The following is a 21,991-nucleotide window of genomic DNA, read 5'->3' on the forward strand; positions in this document are numbered from 1 at the left end:
ACAGATTATGGCTTTCAATTTTCCTCCCCATTCCCAAATTCAACACTCAAGAAACAAGATTTCTTCCTCTTTTTCAGTCTCCCACCCCTAAAAGAACCCTTAGCAAATACCAATTATATATTTTTCTAAGTTACAGCTCTTGACTAATCCCCCTATGCACTCTGCTACTTAGGTCTCCACCTAGAGCTGCTGGCTTTGCACCCATGCCAGCTGATTTTTATTCACAATGCAAAGATGCCAACTTTGTGAGCATTAAAATACTGCAGGGTCCCAATGAGGGGATGAACTTCTATATAACCTTTTCTTTGTTTTCACAGACCATCCTTCTGGAGGGAAAGGATTTGAATAGGGGAGTCAAGGAGAAGGTGGGTGGAAATACATTGTGCTTCAGGCAAATGGTCTCTGTTTCATTAGAACTAGAATACAATTTCTTTAAAAAAGGGAATGTGAGGTAGTGGATGAACTTACTACGGTAATCATTTTGCAACATATACATAAATTATTATGTTGTGAACTTTAAACTAATACAGAATTATATGTCAATTTACATCTTAATAAAAATGGGGGGAAAATTTATAAAGGGGAAAATGTGACTTCCCGGCCCTCAATCAGCAGTTTGTAGACGAACGCAGTCAAGGCCACCATGCTTAGTTTTCCTGCAGCTCTCTAAACTGCAGGTACCAGAATCTTCATTCTTTGCTGATGGGGGTCTTTGCAGGAAAGCCCGGGACAAATTCACCCCATCCCCCCAACTCGTGTTCCATTGTATCTAGTGTAAGAGCCTCCGGAGTGAAAGACCAAAGGGAAGTGGGGCTGGTAGCTAGAGGCAGACTTACTACATTCTTTGCCCAGGAAAGCAATTTGAATAAGATTGAGAATGCTTCAGAAGCTGTCGGAGACCTTGGGTTTGTTTGGGTAGGCTGTCTGGTTGGAGGAGGGGTGTGTTATAATGTGCTGGAGTCCAGAGCCACAAATGGAAGTGATTCGGTGAAACCCTTATTTTAGATTTTATGGGCATACCTCCGAGATATTGCATGTTCTGTTCCAGACTATCACAATAAAGCACATACCGTGATAACATGAGTCACACAAATATTTTGGTTTTCCAGGGCATATAAATGTTATGTTTACACCACTGTAGCTTTGCGTAGACACATGAGGTTTATCCGAGGTTCGATTATTGCTAATTGGAAACTTTCTCCAATACTCCACTGTAGTCTATTAAGTATGTAATAGCACTGTATCTGAAAGACAATGTACATACATTAATTAAACATACTTTATTGCTAAAAATGTTAACTATCATCTGAGTCTTCAGCGAGTCATAAATTTTTTTGTTTTTTTTTCTTTCAAAATTTATTTTTTATTGAGGTAGCATTGATTTATAACATTATATAAGTTTTGGCTGTGCAACATTATAATTCAACATCTGTATGTACTACATCATGCTCATCACCAATAGTCTAGTTCAATCATCACCATATATTTGAGCCTCTTTATCTTATTTCTCTTTTCTTTACATTGTTTCACTCTACCTAATAAACTCATTCTATAGGTAACTATTTCTTATCAATACATGTACATACATATAAGTATGTATATTTGGTAATTTAACAAACATTTATTGTCCAGGAAATATTTGTTTATTCATTCGTTTATTATTGGAATTAGTTGAGAGACCTGATAGGTGAAGAAGTGACCATGGGTAATAAACAAACAAACAAACAAACAAAAAACAATGACTAAATGTAAGTTTTGAATTAAATCTCCTGATTGGTTCTCTCTGTCTCCTTTCTAGTTCTTCCTTATCTTCTGTGTATCTATCTAAAAGTTAAAGTGTACCAAAGCTTAGTTCTCACTACCTTGGTGATCTCATCATGCCTTTTCTTATGACTTTAAATACCATCTATAAGCTTTTGACTTTCAAATGTATATCTTTATCCCAGACCTATTCCCCAATCTCAAGTCTCATATATCCAACACCCAACTTAACATCTCCACTTGGATTTCTAATAGGCAGCACAAAATGAATATTTCCAAAACCAAACTCCCAATGTTCCTCCTTACACAGTCTCCTCTTATGGTCTTCTCTATCAATCTATGACAACTCCATCGGTCTGTCTAGTTGTTCAGGCCAAAGTTATAAAGCCATCTTTGTTGACTATGCCATCAAAACATATCTAGAATCCAATTGCTTCTTTCTTTTAATCTTTCCCCATGTTTCCTTTTTCCACTATTTGAGTTTTTGATCATCACATGGACTAAATCTTGTACAACCAGCAAACCAGCAGAGTAGCAAGAAATGGTCTTTTTTTTTTTTTTTTTTTAAAGAACATGTATTTATTTTGTTTTTGAGCTTGAAATTATCTGCATACCCTGGCAAAAAAGTAAGCTCACATTGGCAAGTATGCCAACACTGGCGTCACTTGACCTTTGCCAGGTGTCCACAAGGCTACCGACCTATTCAAACTACCATCTATTGCTTACATTATTACAATAGCCTCCTTAGTGATTTTCCTATTTGCAACCTAGCCTATTATCTAGTCTCAGCCTTTTGACCAGAATAAAAAAAAATTTTTTAAGGCATGTCCCATCAAACTATTCTTTTGCTCAAAATCCTCCTTTGGCTTTCTCACATTCAGAGTAACAAATCAAACTACTGCATTACACAAGCCCTCCTCTAGCCTTGTAGTGTACCTCTGTCTCTTCTCCTTGTGCTCTCTCTCCTCCACCCCATGAGCTGGCCTCAATGCTGATACTAGAACAAGCCAGGAAACTCCAGAATCAGTGCTTTGGCCCTTTTATCTCTCTCAGATCTATTCCTCCCCATTACAAATCTAACCAGCTTGATTTCTCCCTTCTTTTAAATCTATAATATCGCCTTCTCAATAATGTCTCCCACAGCCTTTACTTCTCTACTTGTTTTTTCTTCATAGCATTTATCATCATCTTGCATAATATTCTATCATCTATCTATCTATCTATCTATCTATCTATCTATCTATCTATCATCTATATCATCTATCACCTATCATCATCTTCAATCTCCCCACTATTACTAAAATATAAGTTCTATGAGGGCAATTATTTTAATTTTTGTCTGTTTTGTTTAGTGTAGTATCCCCAGCCCTAGAAGAGTGTGATCCATAGGCCAGCACCATCAGCATCACCTGGGAGCCTGTTAGGGACACAAGTGGATGGGCTTTACCACAGAATTACTGAATAGGAATCTCTGGTGGGGGTCACTAGGAATCTGTGTTTAAAGAGTTCTCCAGTTGATTTTTTTCACATGCTACTGTTTGAGAACTACTGTTCTAGAACAGTACCAAGCAAATAGTAGATGTTCTATGTTATTCGTTAATGAAGAAATGGGTTTAAATGACATCTAAGGATCTGGAAGCAAATAGAGGGTAGGAGCCATCTAAATATTAAATTTTACTTCAGTGTGATATATAAAATAACACTTTTGGACCCAGAGAAGAAAAATTCATTTGACGTGAACCCTGAAAAGGAATTTATCTGCTGAGACGGACTTTCCATGGTTAACCGAGGGCCCAAACTTACAAATGATGAGAGTCTAGCAGTCATTTGCGGGCAGGGGCTTCGCATGTACTCTGTGTGCCAGGAGGAACCTCAGACTGAACTCTTGGCTTCCCACATTGTGCCCTGCTTTTTTATGATGTCTCAGTCAACCACTGAAGAGAAGCCCTGGTTTCATCTTTTGACTAGTTGACTGAGACCTGCCCTGTGCTATCAACACTATACAAATTGTATACCAAAAAAACCCCGTACAATTCAGAAACCTCATTTACATAAAATGGACCAAAACGGGAACAGTGGTTGGGAAAATTCTCTATAAAAGATGACTTTTCTCTTGTCTAGGGGAGCATACTTTGTTTCCCCCAGAAGTCTCCCTGGTTTGCAAACTATTTATGTGAATAACCAGTTTCTAACGGCTCTCTAGGTTGGGTTTACACTCTTAGAAAACAACAATGTTCCTTGCCTCAGGTCCCCTAAACTGAATTCAATGAATGTGGAGTGCTTTTAAAAGGGTCAACTTTAATTTGCAACAAATACTCCTTCTGGCTTTTCTGGGAGTTAGATTGCTCTCGAATTACTTGTATTGTAAAGACTGACCACTCAACCAACAAAACTGCTGGTAAAGAGATTACAAATAGAATTACATAGTATATTCTTCACTTATTTTACCTTTTATAGCTGTAAGAGCACATACTTTTTTCCCCTCGAAAAGAAACTCTTCATTATGAAAAACTCCAAACTTACATAGTGACAACCTGATAAACCCTCATAACATATTTGTATTTATCATCCAGTTTTACTAATTTACTTGTGATTGATCTTGTTTCATCAATAACCTTATCATGAACATAAGTTTTGAAGTACAATGAAAGATTCACCTAATGGGAAAATACATTAGACATCATTGACATTTTTTCTACCATTTAAACTGTGCACTGGAGTAATTTATTTCAAATTCAGCCATATTTTCCCTCTGCTTAAGTCTTCTCTACGTAAACTCACAGTCTGCTCTCTGCCTGCCTTTCGAGCCAATTTCAAGATTTGGCAAATTCTATTCAACCAATCTCCTCTCTTGATTGCTTTTCTCCTTTTTCTTTGCTTGGCTCATTTTAGTTATCTTTCAAGACACAGATCAGGTGTCATCGTCTATAGTCCCTCTCCTCCCAATGAATTAGGTGCCCCTCTTCTGTGCCCAGCTCCTTCCACAGCAGTTGTCATTGCATTTTAGTCATAGTTTTTTGGGTGCATTTGGACCTGGCTGGAACAAAAACTTCTCAAAGGCCTGGCTTGTCGCTATAACCTAGTGCTAGCATTGCATAGTCTCTTTTCTGGCTATATCAGCATCACCTGGGAACTTGTTTGAAATGCAAATTCTTGGGCTGGGTGTTACCCCAGAACTATTGAATCAGAATCTCCGGGAGCGGGGCACAGGAATCTGTCTTTTAAGAATCTCTAATTCTTATGTGCCCTAACTTTTGAGAAGTGCTGCTCTGGAATACAGTGGTAGGCAGTAGGGAAAATGCTCAATACATATTTATTAAATAAATCAATCCATCAGGTCTAGTGGCAAAAACACTGATATTCAAAATATTGGAGAATTACAAGAACTCTCAAAAGCAAACAAACAAAAAACAAATTTCTTCCTTGTGGTTCAGTTTTAGATTTGTCAGATCTTACTAAAAGGTTTTTTATATTTAAGGCCTAAATTATTACGTGTACCAAATTCTAAGTTCTTCTAGTGGAGAGTTCTAAAGGGTAAACCATCAGACTGAATCGTCAGAGTCTTGACCCTGAGCTACTGATATCAGGGCATCACTCCCTCTTTTCCGCCCTACCCTCAAGGCATCTTTGACCTGATGTAAAAAGGGATTCTCTGCCCCCTGTTCAGTCTAGTCCCCAGGGGAGAGGAAGAACATCTGGGAAAGCCTACCAAAGCTGAGCACGCATTTAAGATTGCTCTGGAACAAGGTGTTGTTATGGCCCAGAAAAGAATAGGCTTCTCAATTTCTCAGTAGGTGTTAGAGAATGAGGAAGAAGAATTTAGGAAAGTAGGTTATTGTGGGAGTGGAGTAAGGTGAGGTGAGGGTGGTGGTGGGGAGAATAAAGGGGAAAATCTTGCACCTTAGTTGCTCTAACTTGCTGATAGTGAGATGAAATAAAGCTGTTAATCCTCATAATAAGGCATCTAAATATTATACTTAAAATATTTCAGCATGCTAGAGTATTCTAATATTATAAAGGGATTAGAGGAAGGGGAGCAAGAGGTTCCTGTTACCCAGGAATAAGTTTAATCATGTAAAAGAAAAGTTCAAAGCTAAGGCAAATAGCATGATGTTGAAAAAGGAATTCAAAATAATTTTTTTTCAAATTTAACACATAATTTTATTAAAGATGGTCAAAATGGTGAGGCATACCTGGGTTTCTGGGGATACACAAATGTGTGAGGCTGGCATCATGTGCAAATGTGGCTTTACAAACTGGTTTTATTTTCTAGCTGTATTTAACGAGGTGTTTAAAATTACCCACTTAATCAAGAAGCATCCCTCAAAAAACTGTTAGAAAAGATCATGTTATTAATGGTTTACATCTAAGAAATACCAGGGGACACATTAGCCAATACAATAATTACATTTCAAAATAGGTGAAATGCTGCTGTGCAAAAGCATGTGCATATGCACTTGCACTATATTACTTCAGAGAGTCAAAAAAAAAAAGTGCCCTTGGATGGTGGAGTGGAACTTCCAAAGCAGGTAATCTTATTTAAGGTGTTTCTACCCAGGAAACTTCTCCACCCAACCCGCACCCCACCTCTGCCATTAGTTCCAACGACCTTTTCCCATGGGATTAAGGGTATGTTCTGTCCCAATTAAAAAAAAAAAAAGTTCTCTGAGGAATTCAAATTTAAAAAAGGTACTAGAAAGGGTCAGGGCAAGAAAATGAGAAAATATGGTATAGCTTTTTTTTTTTTTAAATAAAATTGAGAAATAACGTACATTCAGTGAAGGGAACAAATGTCAAGTTATACAGCTTAATGAATTTTTATTTATGTATACAACTCAAGTAACAACCATCCAGACCAAGATGGAAGGCATTTCCAGCTTGCATTTTTATTAATCCATTTCACATTTAGAAAAAAAAAAAAGTGCAGCTCGCTGCCAGTATTAATTTAACTTTACATAAACACACTCTTTGAGTCTGAAACAAATCTGACTAGTTTTCAATGTGAAAATAAAATATAAAAACTGTTCTTGGAGTTATTTCTAAACAAAAGTTGTCTCTAATCCTAATGTAACAGAAATGTATACATAAATTGGATTCATCAAATGAATCTTTGGCTAACAACTGTATGTTTTCTAGGATTTGACATTTTCAGCAATTGAGAATTACTATATTTTGTAAATGGAAATACCACTATTAAAAACAGAATGCTATAAGTAGAATAATGTCATTTGCTTCCCAAGACTATCGATATACTAGAGCGATGCAAAAATAATAATAAAAGCGAGACATTTTGTGGGAAAATTTGGGGATAAGGTTAGGACTGTAATCCGTGAATTATCTTGGGATAAACACAGTGAGTATTCTCAGGACAAATGTAAATGGGTTAAAGACAGGAATCTTGAAATCCAAGTTTCTTAGACCTTTGTCAAATTCTTTGTGGTTCAGACATGAAGTCAGACAGCCTGAATTTGAATCCCCCTTCCATCTGCTAGTTATGTGACAAGTACTTTCCCATTTCTATGCCTCAGTTTCCTTTATGTAAGGAACAAGTAAGTAAGGTAATACATACAAACTGATCAGAAAGGTACGTGGCATTTTTTCAGTGCCCAATACATGTTAGCTATTATTATCTTCTCTATGTGTTCTATATTTTGGGGAATCCATTCATTCTTTCACTCAACAACTATTAAGCATCTCTGAAGTGTCAGGTGTTAGGAGAAAGAAATGAATTATGCATGTTTCATATACCAAAGTATTTGACAGTATAGTATGGAGAAGAAGCCATGCAAACAAATGAGTGCATGAAAATGTTACTGGCGCCGTGGTATAAATATATGTGAGATAACAGCAGGGGTACAAAGGAGAGACTTCTATTGTGGACGGAAATGAGTTAGGAACATCATCATAAAAAGATGGTATTTGAATTCTGTCTGTAAAGATGAGCAGGCAGTAGGAAAAAAGCAGCAAGCATGAGGAAGCCTGTCACCTACTGGGGACTATGCATGGTTCATTCGGTATAGATATGGGTAGAGATGATGCTAAAACTAGTAGTTGGGAACTGGATTATACAGATCTATTTTATGCTAAAGCGTTTGGATTTTACACTAAAGGCAGTGGAACCACCGAAGGGTTTTTAAGTGGGGAATGATATAATTAGTCTTATAAGAACAGCTAAAGAGGAACTAAGGAAGAGGATGGAGCAGGATCCATTAAGAGACTAAAGCAATATACTAGACCAGGGATGGGCAAACTGGTTGGCTACTGTTCTGTGTGGTCCATGAAATAAGAATGATTTTTACATTTTTAAATGATTAAGGGAAAAACATCAAAAGATTAACATTTTCTGACTGGTGAAAAGTATACAAAATTCAAATTTCAGTGTCCTTAAATAAAGTTTTATTGGGATACAGCCACACTCATTTGTTTATGTTTTGTCTATGGCTGCTTTCATGCTACAGGAGCAGAGTTTAATAGTCATCACAGAGACCATATAGTCTGCAAATCTAAAATATTTACTACTTGGCCCTTTGCAGACAAAGTTTGCTGACTCTGGAGAAAAGTGTTTTAAAGTCAACTGAAGAGAGTTGTAACAGTAATTGCAACATGAAAACCAATGGGAAAAAAGCATTTACTTTTTACTGGGAATGAAATAGCAGATTGAAAAGAGTGAAAAAGCCAAATGGCTTATGGTGGATGACCAGGGACTATCGAGAATTGAACAAGGTCGTGCCCCCATCCATAAGATACCCCCATCCATAAGAGGCCCCCACCATTTTAGATACCTTGGCCATGGTCCTAGGAGTGTACCTTGCTGTACTGGACTTAGCAAATGCTTTTGTCAGTATACTCCTGGCCACTGAGTCACAAGATCATTTTACCTTCATGTGGGAGAAGCATAGGCAATAGTGGACTTTTCAAGCGCTTCCCCAAGGCCCCCTGCACAGCTCCACAATATGTCGTGAAATGGTAGAGACCTGCCCCTGTTCTCCTTTCCCATGTCAGTAAAATGAGCGCATTGCATTGGGGGTAACTGTTAACTCGTGAAGACTTACCTCTGCTGAGGACACTCAACAGACTTTGCTGAAACAACTACAAGGGAGGAAATGGGAGCTGAACTCACAGAAAATTCAAGGCCCAGGCACTGCCCTAAAGTTTTGGGGAGTTGTTTGGTTGGGTAAGATGCGCGTTGTCCCAGAAGCTATAATTGATAAACTGCAAGCTTATTCAACTTCAAAGAATGTAGAAGAGATTTTGGAAGAGTTTTATCCCCCACCTGGCACAGTGCCTCTGTCCTTTATGCCACCTGGTAAAGAAAGAGCACATGTGGGACTTGGGAATCAGAGCAGCAAGCCAGCTTTGAGAAGACAAAAATACTAGCGAAGCAGATTAAAGCTCTGGGCATCTCCCAAACAGGGCTACCATTTGAATTAGCTGTGTCTGTGACTTCGGATGGTATGGGTTGGGCACTGTGGCAGAGACAACAGAGAGGGAGAGTGCCCCTAGGATTTTAGTCCTAGCTACGTAAGGGGACGGAAACCCAATATGCCCCCATAGAGCCACAGCTCCTGGCAGTATAGAGCCTCTCATAAAGGAACAGCATACCCTCTTAAGAACGTCCCTTCCTTTCAGAGGGTAGGTTGAGAATATGTTCCATTAGATACATCTCCGCCATGGCTCAAAGTCCTACTTTGACTAAATGGCATGTCTGTTTGCAGCAGAGGAGCACCCTGTGCTCCAGCCCACTGTTGCTAGAAATGTGGATGCTACTAGGCCCTGTAGAGTATGTAGACCCTCCAGATGCCCTTGCCCCTATTCCTGTAGCAGCTGCTGCAGCCTGTAGAGAGGGTGCGGGGAAAATTCCCACTGATGCCTGGTATACACAGATGGGACTAGTTGGGGCAATCTAGCCACAAGGACTGTAGTCACTATTCAGCCCAACACTGACATCATGTGGATGGAAACAGGAATGAAACACAGCAGCTAGCGTGCTGAACTCAAGAGTGGTTTTGGCTGGTGAACACTCATGAGCCCTGGATGTTAACCTTTTGCACTGACAACTGGGCTGTTCTAAAGGGATTAAGCCTATCAATTAGACAGTGGGAAGCCTATGGGTGAATGATCATGAGTAAGCCATTGTGGCGTCAGGATGTGTGGAGGGACATTGCGTTCGCCTGCAAGGGCCTGAGGAGGTCCTCACTGTTTTCCACACTCCGGCTCATAATGCACTGACACTCCCTGCAAATCAGGAAGCTGATGCCTTAGCCTGAGTAGGAGCCCTAGCAAATGACCCTCTAGTGGATACAGCAGATTGGGTGCATAGAAAGAGCAGCTGCTGTAGGGCCCAGGTGGGATGGCATATTGCTAAGGATGCTAAATTGCCCTTGAAATATAGTGACTTGGTTAATTCAATAAAAGCATGTCCTGTGTTTTCTAAACAATGCACAAGGCAACTGCCAATGGAGTTTGGGGCCATCCACCTTTGTTCCAACTGGTGAAGGATTGGCAAAGTTGATATTGGCCCCCTACCTACAAGAGAAAATTGGAGGGTTCTAAATATGCCTTAGTTTGTGTGGACACTGCATCTGGCCTAAGCCAAGCTTTCCTGTCATGGTACAAACCAGGCTGCCACCATTAGGGGTTTAGAGAAGCTGAGTATCATGTACAGATACCCTCATCAAATAGACAGGGATTGGAGGTCACATTTCAAAGGTTATGATATGCAAGACTGAGCAAAAGAATGACACTAAAGGTTCTATTTCCCCTATAACCCACAAACAGCAGGGTTAATGGGAAAGAAAAATGCAGCAGATCAGATCAAATCATTAACAGGTGAAACCACCTTGGTTGGGTGGACTAAAGTACTGTCTCAGACCTTAATGCATTTGAATGATCAACCAGGAGGGCCTGTTGCCCCACATGCAGCCTGGGGACAGCTGCCATGGCACCTTCCATGAAGGAATGAAAGTCGAGGGAAGCAGCCGTTGCCCTGAGTCCTACCATGGATCTGAGAACACCGAGCCCCATCAGGCCTGGGGAAAACGATGTCTACTGGAGTTTGCAGTGGGACATCCCACTGAAATGCTTGGATTACTTTGTACTCCTGGGTGAGGGGGAACTACTTAGTCTCCGCTGGGATCTTGTTGTCCTGTTGTGAGATGGAGCTGTTGAAACATGCTATACCTAGGAAGGAACATGCACCATTGAAAGAGAGAAGGTGGGGATCTGGCATATCCCTCCCCGAGTCCATCTCCTCACCCCCGACAACGCTGCCTCCCCCAGCCAACGTGTCTAGTATGCACAACTAGAATGAGTTCCTGAAGTGCCGACCTCCTCTCCTCAAGGCCAAGTGGGAACATTCTGTGTCCCACTGGTGTGACCATTTGGCTGCTGTCTTTGTCCCATTTGCCTGGAGAACATTTGAGCACACCTAGAGGCCCTTACTAAACTCACTAAACAAGACTTAAATGATAGTATAAAACCTGTCTTTACTGAACACTGAAATGTCTCTAATGAGAAAAACTATCCTCCAAAATAGGATAGACTTGGACATCATTAAAAGCTGTCCTCCCTAGGAGGAACTTGTGCTATTACCAAAACAGGATGCTATGTGTTCATACCTGATGAGTCTACTAAAGTATCCTCTTTATTAAATCACATGGGGACCCAAGTAAATAACCTGAGTGATCCATCCTCTAGCCTAGGGGACTTAATAAATCAGTGTTTTGGATTATGGGGCTCTTGGTGGAAAAAACTGTTACTTAGTTTGGGAATTGTTATCTTAATCTGGTCTTTTTCTTGCATGTACCTATATTGTTGCTGTGGCATCTGTCTCCAGTGCAGCCACATAGCCACCAACGAACCACCTCCATGCTACTGAAATCCCTTGTTGACTGCTCAAGGCATTTTGGAAGAGGAGACATATAAGATTATAAGAGTCAGTCACAAGGGGTAGTGTTCCAGGATGTGACTTCTGGTTGACCCTTGAGCTAGACCTGGAAATCAGAGGCTCTTCACTCCCTCCCCTCCCCTCCCCTTGGGATTTACATTCTGCCTACTGTTAACACAGTAGGAGTCATTTTCAAGGATACGGTCTTGAGAGATATGTGTCCTTGAGACCATCTGAACAGTATATGTGACTGAACAGTTAAGGGTTTTATATAGATTTAAGATTCTGGTGGATGGATGCAGAGATCAACTTGTCTTGAGGCCACTGAAGAGAAGGCGTATGAGTACGTTCCCTCACTTCTTAAACCTGCCACCCACCAATCTGGAGTGGTCTGCCTTTCTTCAGTCTCTCCTTGCTCTCCCTGAATGGGGCCGGTTTCAGATTTCACCCAGGAAAGGTTGACATCTCAAGATTACAAACCAACAGGATAGTAGAGCAAGGCTGGGTTTTTATTTTTAGAATCAGAGGTACTTGAACATGTTGGTAGGCAGAGAAAAAGGTATGAGTAGAAAGGTTTTGGTGGATTGTGATGAAGTCTGAGTTGAAGAAGGGTAAGATAATAAAAGGATATAAAATGAGATTTTTTTTAAAAAAAGGATGGAATAATAATAAATTCATAACTTTGATATAGCCTTTAATGTGAACTACAAAACTACTACTCTGAATTACCAAATAATTTGTGCATAATAAACTCTGACCTCATCTATGACTCTATTCTACCCTGGTGGCATCAATATAGATAACCAGAAAGACCTACATAGTCTTTCTTTTCTGTGATTTTTTAAAAAAACTGATTTTTACCATCAGTATCTGGTATAGGGGTATTTTGAGGCTCAAAAAAGGCTAAGTTTTCACCAGGTGTGCGGAAAAACAAAAGGGCAAGACAACTGAGGTAAGATGGTAATTCAGGTTACTAACTACATAATCCAGACTTTAAAGAACAGAATGAGACCAGAAGGATGCTACTAGATCAGGAGAAAATTGAGGCGTCAAATCATGAATTCGTCACAAGTTTGCACTGAAGCTTTGGGAAGGCAATAGAAAGCAATTGGAAGAACAGGAAAAAAGTAGGGAAAAGGATTTGGACTTTAGAGATTTCTGGCATGAAATAAACTAGACAACAAGGTCTAGATCTTGGTCATAAGTGGGTGAAGGTCAGCGAGTTTTAGAAAATTAAACTATAAGGCTTAGGTGTTAGATGGAACATCCACATGAATTGTAAAAACCACATCAATGTCAAAATCTTTGATGAACTAACTCTGGGGAGTGACAAGAGTAGTGGTATATAATAATCTGAAGTTTCTTTATCAATCATTTTTCATACTCTCATTTAACCTCCAACTTATTCTCTTGTTCTCATGTCCATTGGTGTCATCTTTCCTTCTCTCCTTATCCATGGCCCATCCATAAAATTCCTCTTGCAAAATATAAATAACTCTACTCCTCTCATTTCTTCACATTCACAGACGAAAATTACCCTTCTAGAAGTAGTTACGTTTGTAGACAAAAGTCAGAAGGGGCCTGTTAGAGATCTAGTGACAGATTGCAAAATGCGCTAAATCCATTAGATTCTACAGTGGCTTTCCTTTTTATTCTCTGAACATATCCACAGAAGTTAGTAATTTCTTCATTATTTTTTTTTCTTAAACAAAATCAATGAGCTTACATTATAAAAACTTCAAATCCATGGTAGTGTAAAAAGAATATTTAGAAATTCCTTTGCATTCCCTTCATCTAGTTCTCTGTAGAATTAACAATTGTTAATATTTTCTTGTTTATCCTCCCAGAACTCCATTTACACATGAGAATGGTGTTATATAAAATATTTCATAACACAGTCATATATTTAACATATATCAAAATATGGCAATTTGAAAAAAATTTTCACTGAAGAACAAAGTGATCATCCTAAAAATTTCAAAGAGGTAAAGAAATTATGAAGGTGAAGGTACAAGAAATTTTAAATATTTTCAATAGAAATTTTAATAGAGAAAATTGGGTGTATAAAGCATTACATATGATACACAAACCGATATAGCTAGAATATTTCCCAGATTATAACTGAAAGCACATAGCATTTATAGCTGAAAGATGAAAGTACATATTTAGGAACTGGTACTTGCTGATGAAATCACATTATTTCCCAGCAGTTTAGTTTACTTATTTATGGTTTAGAGTGATGATCAAGTGAGGTAATACATAACTATTTGTATGTAAATGTATGTAAATAATTTATGAACATTCTATATACAGTATTAAAAATATTGACGATCTTTTCTTAATTCTTTTGAAATATATGAGGTTCTGCCAATAGAAAAAAAAGACAAGCATCAAATATATTTAGTACCTAAGGAATAAAAAAGACAATATTAGCAATTCTATACTACGATTAATAAAAATCGAGTGGCTGTGGTTGTATATTTAGTAATATGACTACATGGTAAATAGTGGCATGTCTATGTATGCATATGTGTTTTTGTATGTTGAGCAGAGTGAAAACTTTCTTTTTCACAGGCTAGAAACATGAAAAAGTTTATGCGATATCCAGTAACTATGTGAATACAAACTGTCTCCAAAAGTCAATATATTCCTTTTTTATTTCCTTTCTACTTAATGTTCTATATATAAAATATTCTTACCTCTTACGCTTTTTCTTATATTTCTGCTTATACATTTCTTTATTGAATTTCTTCCTCTTTTTAAAAAACCATTGATTTATCTGCAAAAAAATGAGGTGGGGGAGGTGATTAATCCAAGAATAGGGATATTGGTTTATATGAGTAATAGTGCTATACAAGTGATTCCATCAGTAAAGAAATATGTTGTCATACCTGCTTTTCTGTCATGTTAAATGTAAATGCAAGTGATAGACTATCTCCTATTGTGGGACATTTGTTTAACTTAAACATTGCCCACAGAGTGTCCAGGAGAGGTTTACTGACTAATCTTTTCTCTGGATATTCTTCATCATTTTCCATTTTTAATTCCTTTTCCTCTTCTGTCTCTTGTTCCTCTTCCAGTTTCTCTTCTACTTCCTTTTCATTTTCTTCTTTTCCTCCTCCTCCTTTTCTCTCTTTTTTCTTTTCCTGTCTTTCATCTTTAATATGATTCCTATTTGATTGCTCTGGATTTTGATCACGAGGCACAAATGGTTGTTTCTGTAGAGCAAGAGCTGTAGAATGAAATCAAACTACAGCTAAGTTTGGCTTTCAGATCATAGTCAACATTCTTCAGTGTGAGAATATACTTAATTCTCATAAAATAGCAATGTTGTACATTGATGGAAAGCAGAGAGGAAAGAAAAAGTTAATAAAAATCAATGAAGATTTTTTTAAAATTTATTTTTATTTTGGTGACATTGGTTAAAGAAATCCAGTAAATTTCAGGTGTACTATTCAACAGTAAGGCATATACATATAGCATTGTGTGTTCACCGCCTATCAGTGAAGATTTTCATGAAAACAACAATTTGAAAATAATTTCCTTATAGATTTAAACACATACTAAGGAAAAGGGCTACATATTAAGTTAATACATCTCCTTGTAATGTGAATTCATCAAAAATAAGTTACTTTGAAATAAACAAGTTACGAGCGACCTTACTTAAAGGACTATTCAGGTTTCCTGTTTTGTCTTGAGAGAATTTTAGTAAGATATATAGTTTTTAGAAATTTGTCCATACGTTTCAATTTTCCCAGGATCGTCCTGACATATGCTCATGTCCTAGCATAATTATTAATTCCAATACTATCACCTTTTACTCTAAAGCACTCTGGTTCTATTCCCCCTTCTTTTCAAGTTGTTAGGACTTAAAACTGATGTTTCTTGATATATATACACATTTTCCTTGTACAGTTAATAGGAAGACAAGTTTCTTCTTTATATAATTGATGTAATTTCAGACTTACATTCCAGAGGTGATTTTTTTTTGTAATTGAGGTGCTTTTTTGCAACAATCATAAGTTAAATTTATACTCAGATTTCACTTATTTATTTATTTTTTGCTCAGATTTAAAATATGTATATTATTATTTTTAAGAGTCATGGAAAACCTTTACTTAGAAAACTAATATATTTTTTCAATGTACTATCGTGTGTCTCTTTTACCTTTCGCAGTCAAGAGACCCAAATCAATAATCCTGAATCAAATTTTAACTCAAAATTCGTAGCTAAGATCAATTAAGTTGCATTTTTATACACTGTTCCTCTTCGTTATTTAATTTATTCACTTTGGAATTTTTCTTTTCTTGATTTCATAATTTAAAAAATTATATTATATATTCATTTATTTAATTATAATTTGAACAATTATACATATACCAGGCAATCCTCTATAAAGCTAAAGAATTTGGTCTTCTAGCTAAGGACAATAGTAAGTCTTTGTGAAGTTTTAAACAGAGAAACTAATATAAATAAATTTGTATTTTAAAGAGCTTCTGAAAAAAAATTAAAAAAAAAAAAGCTTCTGACTGCCTAGACAGAATAGCTGAGAAGGGAGCAATGGTGGACAAGGGGGCCATTAGCTAGATAGCTATTAGGATGGTAATGGATTTAGGCTTTAGAGAATAGGAGGGTGGAAGAAAAAATGGAGAAGTAAATGGCACCAAGAGATATTGAGGTTACACCTGAAAACTGGGGGAGAGTTGTGAGGAAGAGGAAAGTGTGATGACTACTAGTTTTCTAGGTTTTTCTCCATGGAAATAAACAGTAGTTCTCATGAAGCGAGTGAACACTAGAGACTTATTGAGTCTGATTGTGGATAAAATGAATTTACTTTACCTTTGAAGATCACTGAAGCCATGAAATGAATGAGATCACTAAGTGAGAGTTTACAAAATGGCAGCTGTGGGCAGAATTCAGCAGATATGTTTTCTTTATATTGTGAAATTTTTTTAAGCAAAATTTTGAATGTATGGCTAACATTTAAAAATCAAAAGATTTCTGAATGTGCCCGATCTCGTCTGATTTCAGAAGCTAAGCAGGGTCGGGCCTGGTTAGTACTTGGATGGGAGACCACCTAGGAAGACAAGGTGCTGTAGGCGTAATAAATAAATAAATAAATAGATAGATAGATAGATAAATAAATAAGTGAATGAATAAAAATAAAAAGATTCAACATCAAAATTCAAATTTCCATATTAAAAAAATCTGAAATTGGTGGGCCTAAATTCCCATGTAATCAACAATTGGCTGGCTCTTGTCCTCTGTCCTCTTTAGATGGAACCTGCTTTCTCTAATTAGCTGCAGTGCACACAGCCTGCTTAATTGCAATTGCCAAGCATTGGCAGGCAGAAAAATATAAAACACACACACACGCACACATGTTCATTCATTTCTGCCTCAGAAGATTACATTTTCTTTGTATAATAAAACCTCTCTTCTCATCTAAATGTTCAAATCTGCTGTGGTTAAACCTACACTCTGTTATCACTGAAAAAAATCTAATTTTCACTGAGCATCTTTGACTACAAACGACTGCAATAAGGCATACTATGGCTACTAAAATCATGGAAATTTGTGTTTTGTTGTATTTTTGTTTACTTTTTCTTAACAAAATGTCAAAGATCAAGGTTTATCAAAAGGAAACAGAGCAAAGAAAATGAATCAAAAATAGAAAACTTGAGAACCTGCAAGGGGATACAGATTAGATGTTGGAGAACAAGGAGCATCACAGAAAGAACATAAACCTAGAAATCTCAATTTAATCCATAGTTCTATCCAAATCCTTCAAATATAAATAAATAAATAGATAGATAGATAGGTAGATAGATAGATAAATAAATAAGTCCAAACTCCCAAACTTTCACTGCTACTAAGATTTGTAGTTAGGATTTAAGGTTGGCCCTGCTAAGCTGAAAGAAAAGCTCATATTTTATACTATGGAATATAACGCAGCAAAAAAAAAAAAAAGTATAAAGTAGGTCAATAAATACTAACACAGAAGGGTACATTTGAGATAAAAGAACTTCAGATTAATACGTATAATAGAATAAATTTCTGAGATTAAAAAATAAATTTTATAAATGCTCACATAATTAGATATTTTTCTGGGGAATTCTACTAATGTTTAAATAATTTAACCCTTCACAAAGTGTTCCAAAAAATAGAATAGAAAAGAATACTTCCCAATTCATTCTATGAGGCCAGTGTTAATTATCCTGTTATCTGTCTGGGTTAAGCTATAGAACCAGAACCAGTAGGAGATATATCTAAGAGACTTATTGCAAGAAATTGGCTTACACGATTGTGGGAATTCTCTGGGCAAGTTGGAAATCCTCAAGGCAGACTTCAGAAAAGGAAAGCTGGCACTTTTCCACAGGTGGAATTTGTTCTCTTCAGGAAAGTCTCAACTCACCTTTTAAGGCCTTAACTTATTGGATCAGGTTTATTCAGGTTATCTAGGATAATCTCTCTTTAGTCAACTGATATAGATTTTAATCACCTCTGAAAAATACCTTAATACCAGCAACACCTACATTAGTGTTTGAATAACCGGGGTCTGTAGCTTAGCCAAATTGCACATAAAACTGACCATCACACTCTGATGCCCAAACTAGAGATATTCCAAGAAAACTTGATTAATATTTTTTATGAATATAGAGGCAAAAATCTTCAACAAAGTACTAGCAATCCAAATACAGCAACATATAGAAAGGATTATACACCACGGCCAAGTGAGATTTATCCCAGAAATGTGAGGTTAGTTTGATATATGAAAATCAATCAATGTAATATATCAATAAGATAAAGGACAAAAACCATATGATCATCTCAATAGAGGCAGAAAATATTGTTTCTTTAAAAGTTAAACATAGAGTTACCATATGACCTAGTAATTTCTTTCTTAGCTACTACATGCAAGAGAAATGAAAACATATGTGCACACAAAACCTTATTATGTAAATGTTCATAGCAACATTACTCTTAATTGCCAAAAAGTGAAAACAACCCCAATGTCCACGAACTGATGAATGGATAAACAAAGTATGGTATATCCATGCAATGAGATATTATCTAACCACAAAAAGGGAATAAAATCCTAATTCATGTTCAACATGGATAAATCTTAAAAACATGGCACGTGAAAGAAGTCAGACACAAAAGGTTATATACTGTGTGATTCTGTTTATGAAATGTCCAGTCTAGGCAACTCTGTAGAGACAGAAAATAGGTTAGCGATTGTTAGGGACTGGGGTAGGACAAAACGGAGAGTGTCTGCTAATAGCTTTCTTTTTAGGGTGAGAAAAAAAAATGTTCTGGAATTAAATGGTGATGATCGTACTGTTTTGTGAATTCGCTAAAGAAAAAACATTGAATTTTACACTTAACAGAAAATGTTATGGTTTCTACATTTTCTCTCAATTAAAAGAAATGCTTGCAGAGCCCTGGATTATAGACCATACTAAAGTTATTTTATTTATCTATTATTTTTTAATTTTTTTAACAGCTGCAGTACCTGGTATCCTACGTGGTCTCCTGTCCTAGTACTAACCAGGCTTGACCCTGCTTAGCTTCCAAGATCAGACGAGATTGGGCACGTTCAGGGTGGCATGGCCATAGACTTTAACTATAGACCATACTACAGTTAAATTGCTTAGTCATATTAAAAAATTATTTAAATTTAAGTTTACTAATTCTATTTTAAAATTTGCAGCTTTCAAATTCGTGTGGTTCAAATGATTATTTACATCATTTCTCCTTGTATCATTTCCATCTATAATATAAACATACTGTAGTTATCAATTTAGGGGGAAAAAACTCTTGAATTCTACATCCCTCTATTGTTACCACCCCATTTCTTCATTTTCTTTTACAACAAAACTTTTTAAGAGTTCTCCATATTTGCTATTTACATGTCGATAACTTTTTCCTTCTCATTCTCTCTCAAATTTACTTCAGTCCAGCCTTTAATCCAACCTCTATGGATGCTCCTCTTGTCAAAGTCACAAATTAATGAACTTAACACTGCAAAAATCTAATGATCAATTCCCAATACCTGTATCAGGAACTTCTGAAGTATCGGGGCCTCTCTCCATCTTGAAAATTTCTTTCTCATGGCTTCCAGGACACCATACTTTCTGAGTTTCCATCTATATCAATGGCCGGTTTTACAAAGTTTCCTTTTTTTTTGTTTTTTCTTTCTCCCTACCTCTCTCCATCCCCTTTCCTACTGAGTCACTCAAGACTAAATCCCTAGATCTCTTATCTCCTGTATATATACAGCCCTAGCCTCACTAATCCAATCTCAAGGTTTCTAATACCACTCAAATGGTGATTACTTTTAGAATTTTATCTCCAGGTGTGTATATCCAACTCCCAATTCAATATCTCTGCTTGAATGTCTAATAGGTAATTTAAGTCAAACTTAAAATTCCCAAACTCGATCACGATCCGAACTTCACTGAACCCTGATCCACTCAAAGTTCTCTTTATTTTGGTAATGCCAACTCCATTAGTCCAGTTCATCAAGTCAAAAACTTTGGCAGCATCTTTGACTCCTCTCCTTTTCTCATAGCCCGCACTCAATTTGTCAGAAGCCTTGCTTTCCTTTCTTCAAAATGTACCTGGAATACTACCACTTTTTACACCATCTTCTCTAAACTAGATATATGTCATAACTCTCTCTGCTTTTGCCTTTTGTTCTTTCTACCCAATAGTCTATTTTCAACATAGCAGACAGAGTAGTCTTTTTAAAATGTATTTTAGATAATATCATTCCACGGCTCAAAAACTTGCCAGTGGCTTTCCATTACTTTCAGAGTAAAAGCCGAAGACTTTACAATGGCTTACAAAATCCCGTAGGGCTGGGTCATTAGTACCTTTCTGATTCCTACTAACACGTCACTCACTTTGCTCCATATCCTCTGGTCACCATGCTTTTTAGTAAATAAGCCAAGCATGGTCCCAGGTTAGGCCCTTGCACTTGCTATTTGCTCTGCCTGGGAAGTTATTTCTCTAGATAAAAGCACAACATTCTCGTACCTCAGGTTACTCTCCAAATATATTTATTGGTGAGGCAGTGACCAGATGAGGCCTGAGTCAGTTTTCTAGGACACAATATTTTTGAATTAGAGTCTGAAGGCAAATGTAAACTACTAGGGAGTTTTAATCTGGGTTGTGATCAGATAGATTTAAATTGGAAAATTGATTAGAGTTTTTCTAATCTGGAGACTAGTCAAGAGGCTGAAGTCTTTTCCAACTCAGGCTAAGGATTTTGTACTAAATATTTAAGACTCTTAGACCCCAGGGTATAAGTGATAAGATAAACTGTAGGGTGGAGAATAGATTGCATTAAAGAAATTGAGAGACGGACCAATTTTTTCCTGGTAGTGGAGGTTACAGAGATGATGGTGACCAGAACTAAAGTAGATGTCATCCATATCCTGGATGTTAGTGAGCCACAAAAATGAGCACCCGGTGGTGGAGTGGGCAAAGAATATACACAACAAGTGCAAGAAGAAAACATATTTTCTCATTAGGCACATGAAAAATGTTCAATTTAATCAAGATGCAAAGAAACTAAATCTTAAATGAATGTATGTGTCCTGATAGGAAAAATATTATTTACAATATGATGCAATTTTTGTAAAAATATATCTCATGTTAATTCAAAAAGTATCGATGGCTTACTACGTAGATGGCAAAATTGCTGAAAGAGCAGACTGGTAGAAAAGCCCATTAGATTTCTGAAATGTATTTCTTTATATCACTCCTATAGGTATTGAAGAGAGACTATGAGCCAAAGAAAACTATGTTAGGAGGCAATCTTCCAAGAGGGCCCTTCTGGCACAACTCTGCCTCCTACTCTAGGATCACGTGGTAAATGTGGGCTTTCGCTTGCTTCTGCTGAAAAAAGCCAGACGCTTTTGCTACCTGATGCTCTGGTCTCATAGAAAACTATGTGTGAGATTGTGATTTATAATAAATATATATTTGGTCTTCATCCTCCTCCTGCCCCAGAGCTCCTAAAACCCTAGGAATTTCCTAAATGATGAGAGCAGCAAAGGCACCTTTTCTTATGTTAATGAGGCCCTGAGATTGTCTCTAGTTAATCTGAAGGTGGGCTGGTTGCTAGGGGAACCAACCAAGTGATTAGAGGGTTGGAACTTTCAGTCTCACCCCTGACTGACCTTTGGGGAGGGGAAAGGGGCTGCAGATTGAGTTCAACCACCAATTGCCAATGATTTAATTAATTGTGCCTATGTGATGAATACTCCATAAAAACCTAAAAGGATGACATTCAAAGAGCTTTCAGGTTAGGGAACCAGAATGGATGCCTGTGCT

The 21,991-nt window shown here is 37.1% G+C and overlaps 1 protein-coding gene across 1 annotated transcript; it reads right to left on the reverse strand.

Annotated features, from left to right (window-relative positions):
* Positions 1–1,183: 1,183 nt before the first annotated feature.
* On the reverse strand, positions 1,184–19,743 carry NANOGNB (NANOG neighbor homeobox). Its single transcript, XM_015591458.1, has 4 exons — positions 19,704–19,743; positions 14,539–14,879; positions 14,347–14,426; positions 1,184–1,244 (listed from the first exon to the last, which is right to left on the reverse strand). The coding sequence occupies exons 1-4, from the start codon at positions 19,741–19,743 to the stop codon at positions 1,184–1,186; spliced, it is 522 nt and encodes a 173-aa protein (XP_015446944.1).
* Positions 19,744–21,991: the final 2,248 nt, after the last annotated feature.

Source organism: Pteropus alecto, unplaced genomic scaffold (genome assembly GCF_000325575.1).
Source record: "Pteropus alecto unplaced genomic scaffold, ASM32557v1 scaffold94, whole genome shotgun sequence".
NCBI classification, from domain to species: Eukaryota; Metazoa; Chordata; class Mammalia; order Chiroptera; family Pteropodidae; genus Pteropus; species Pteropus alecto.

What these genes read in the sequence shown, in the direction of transcription:
- NANOGNB (XM_015591458.1), bottom strand. Translation starts at nt 19,743, where the DNA reads ATGGAGAGAGGCCCCGATACTTCAGAAGTTCCTGATACAG. An exon ending in TTCAGAAGTTCCTGATACAG is followed by an intron (nt 14,880 to 19,703) that starts GTATTGGGAATT and finishes TTCATTCTACAG; the next exon opens with CTCTTGCTCTACAGAAACAA. An exon ending in TTAACATGACAGAAAAGCAG is followed by an intron (nt 14,427 to 14,538) that starts GTATGACAACAT and finishes ATTTTTTTGCAG; the next exon opens with ATAAATCAATGGTTTTTTAA.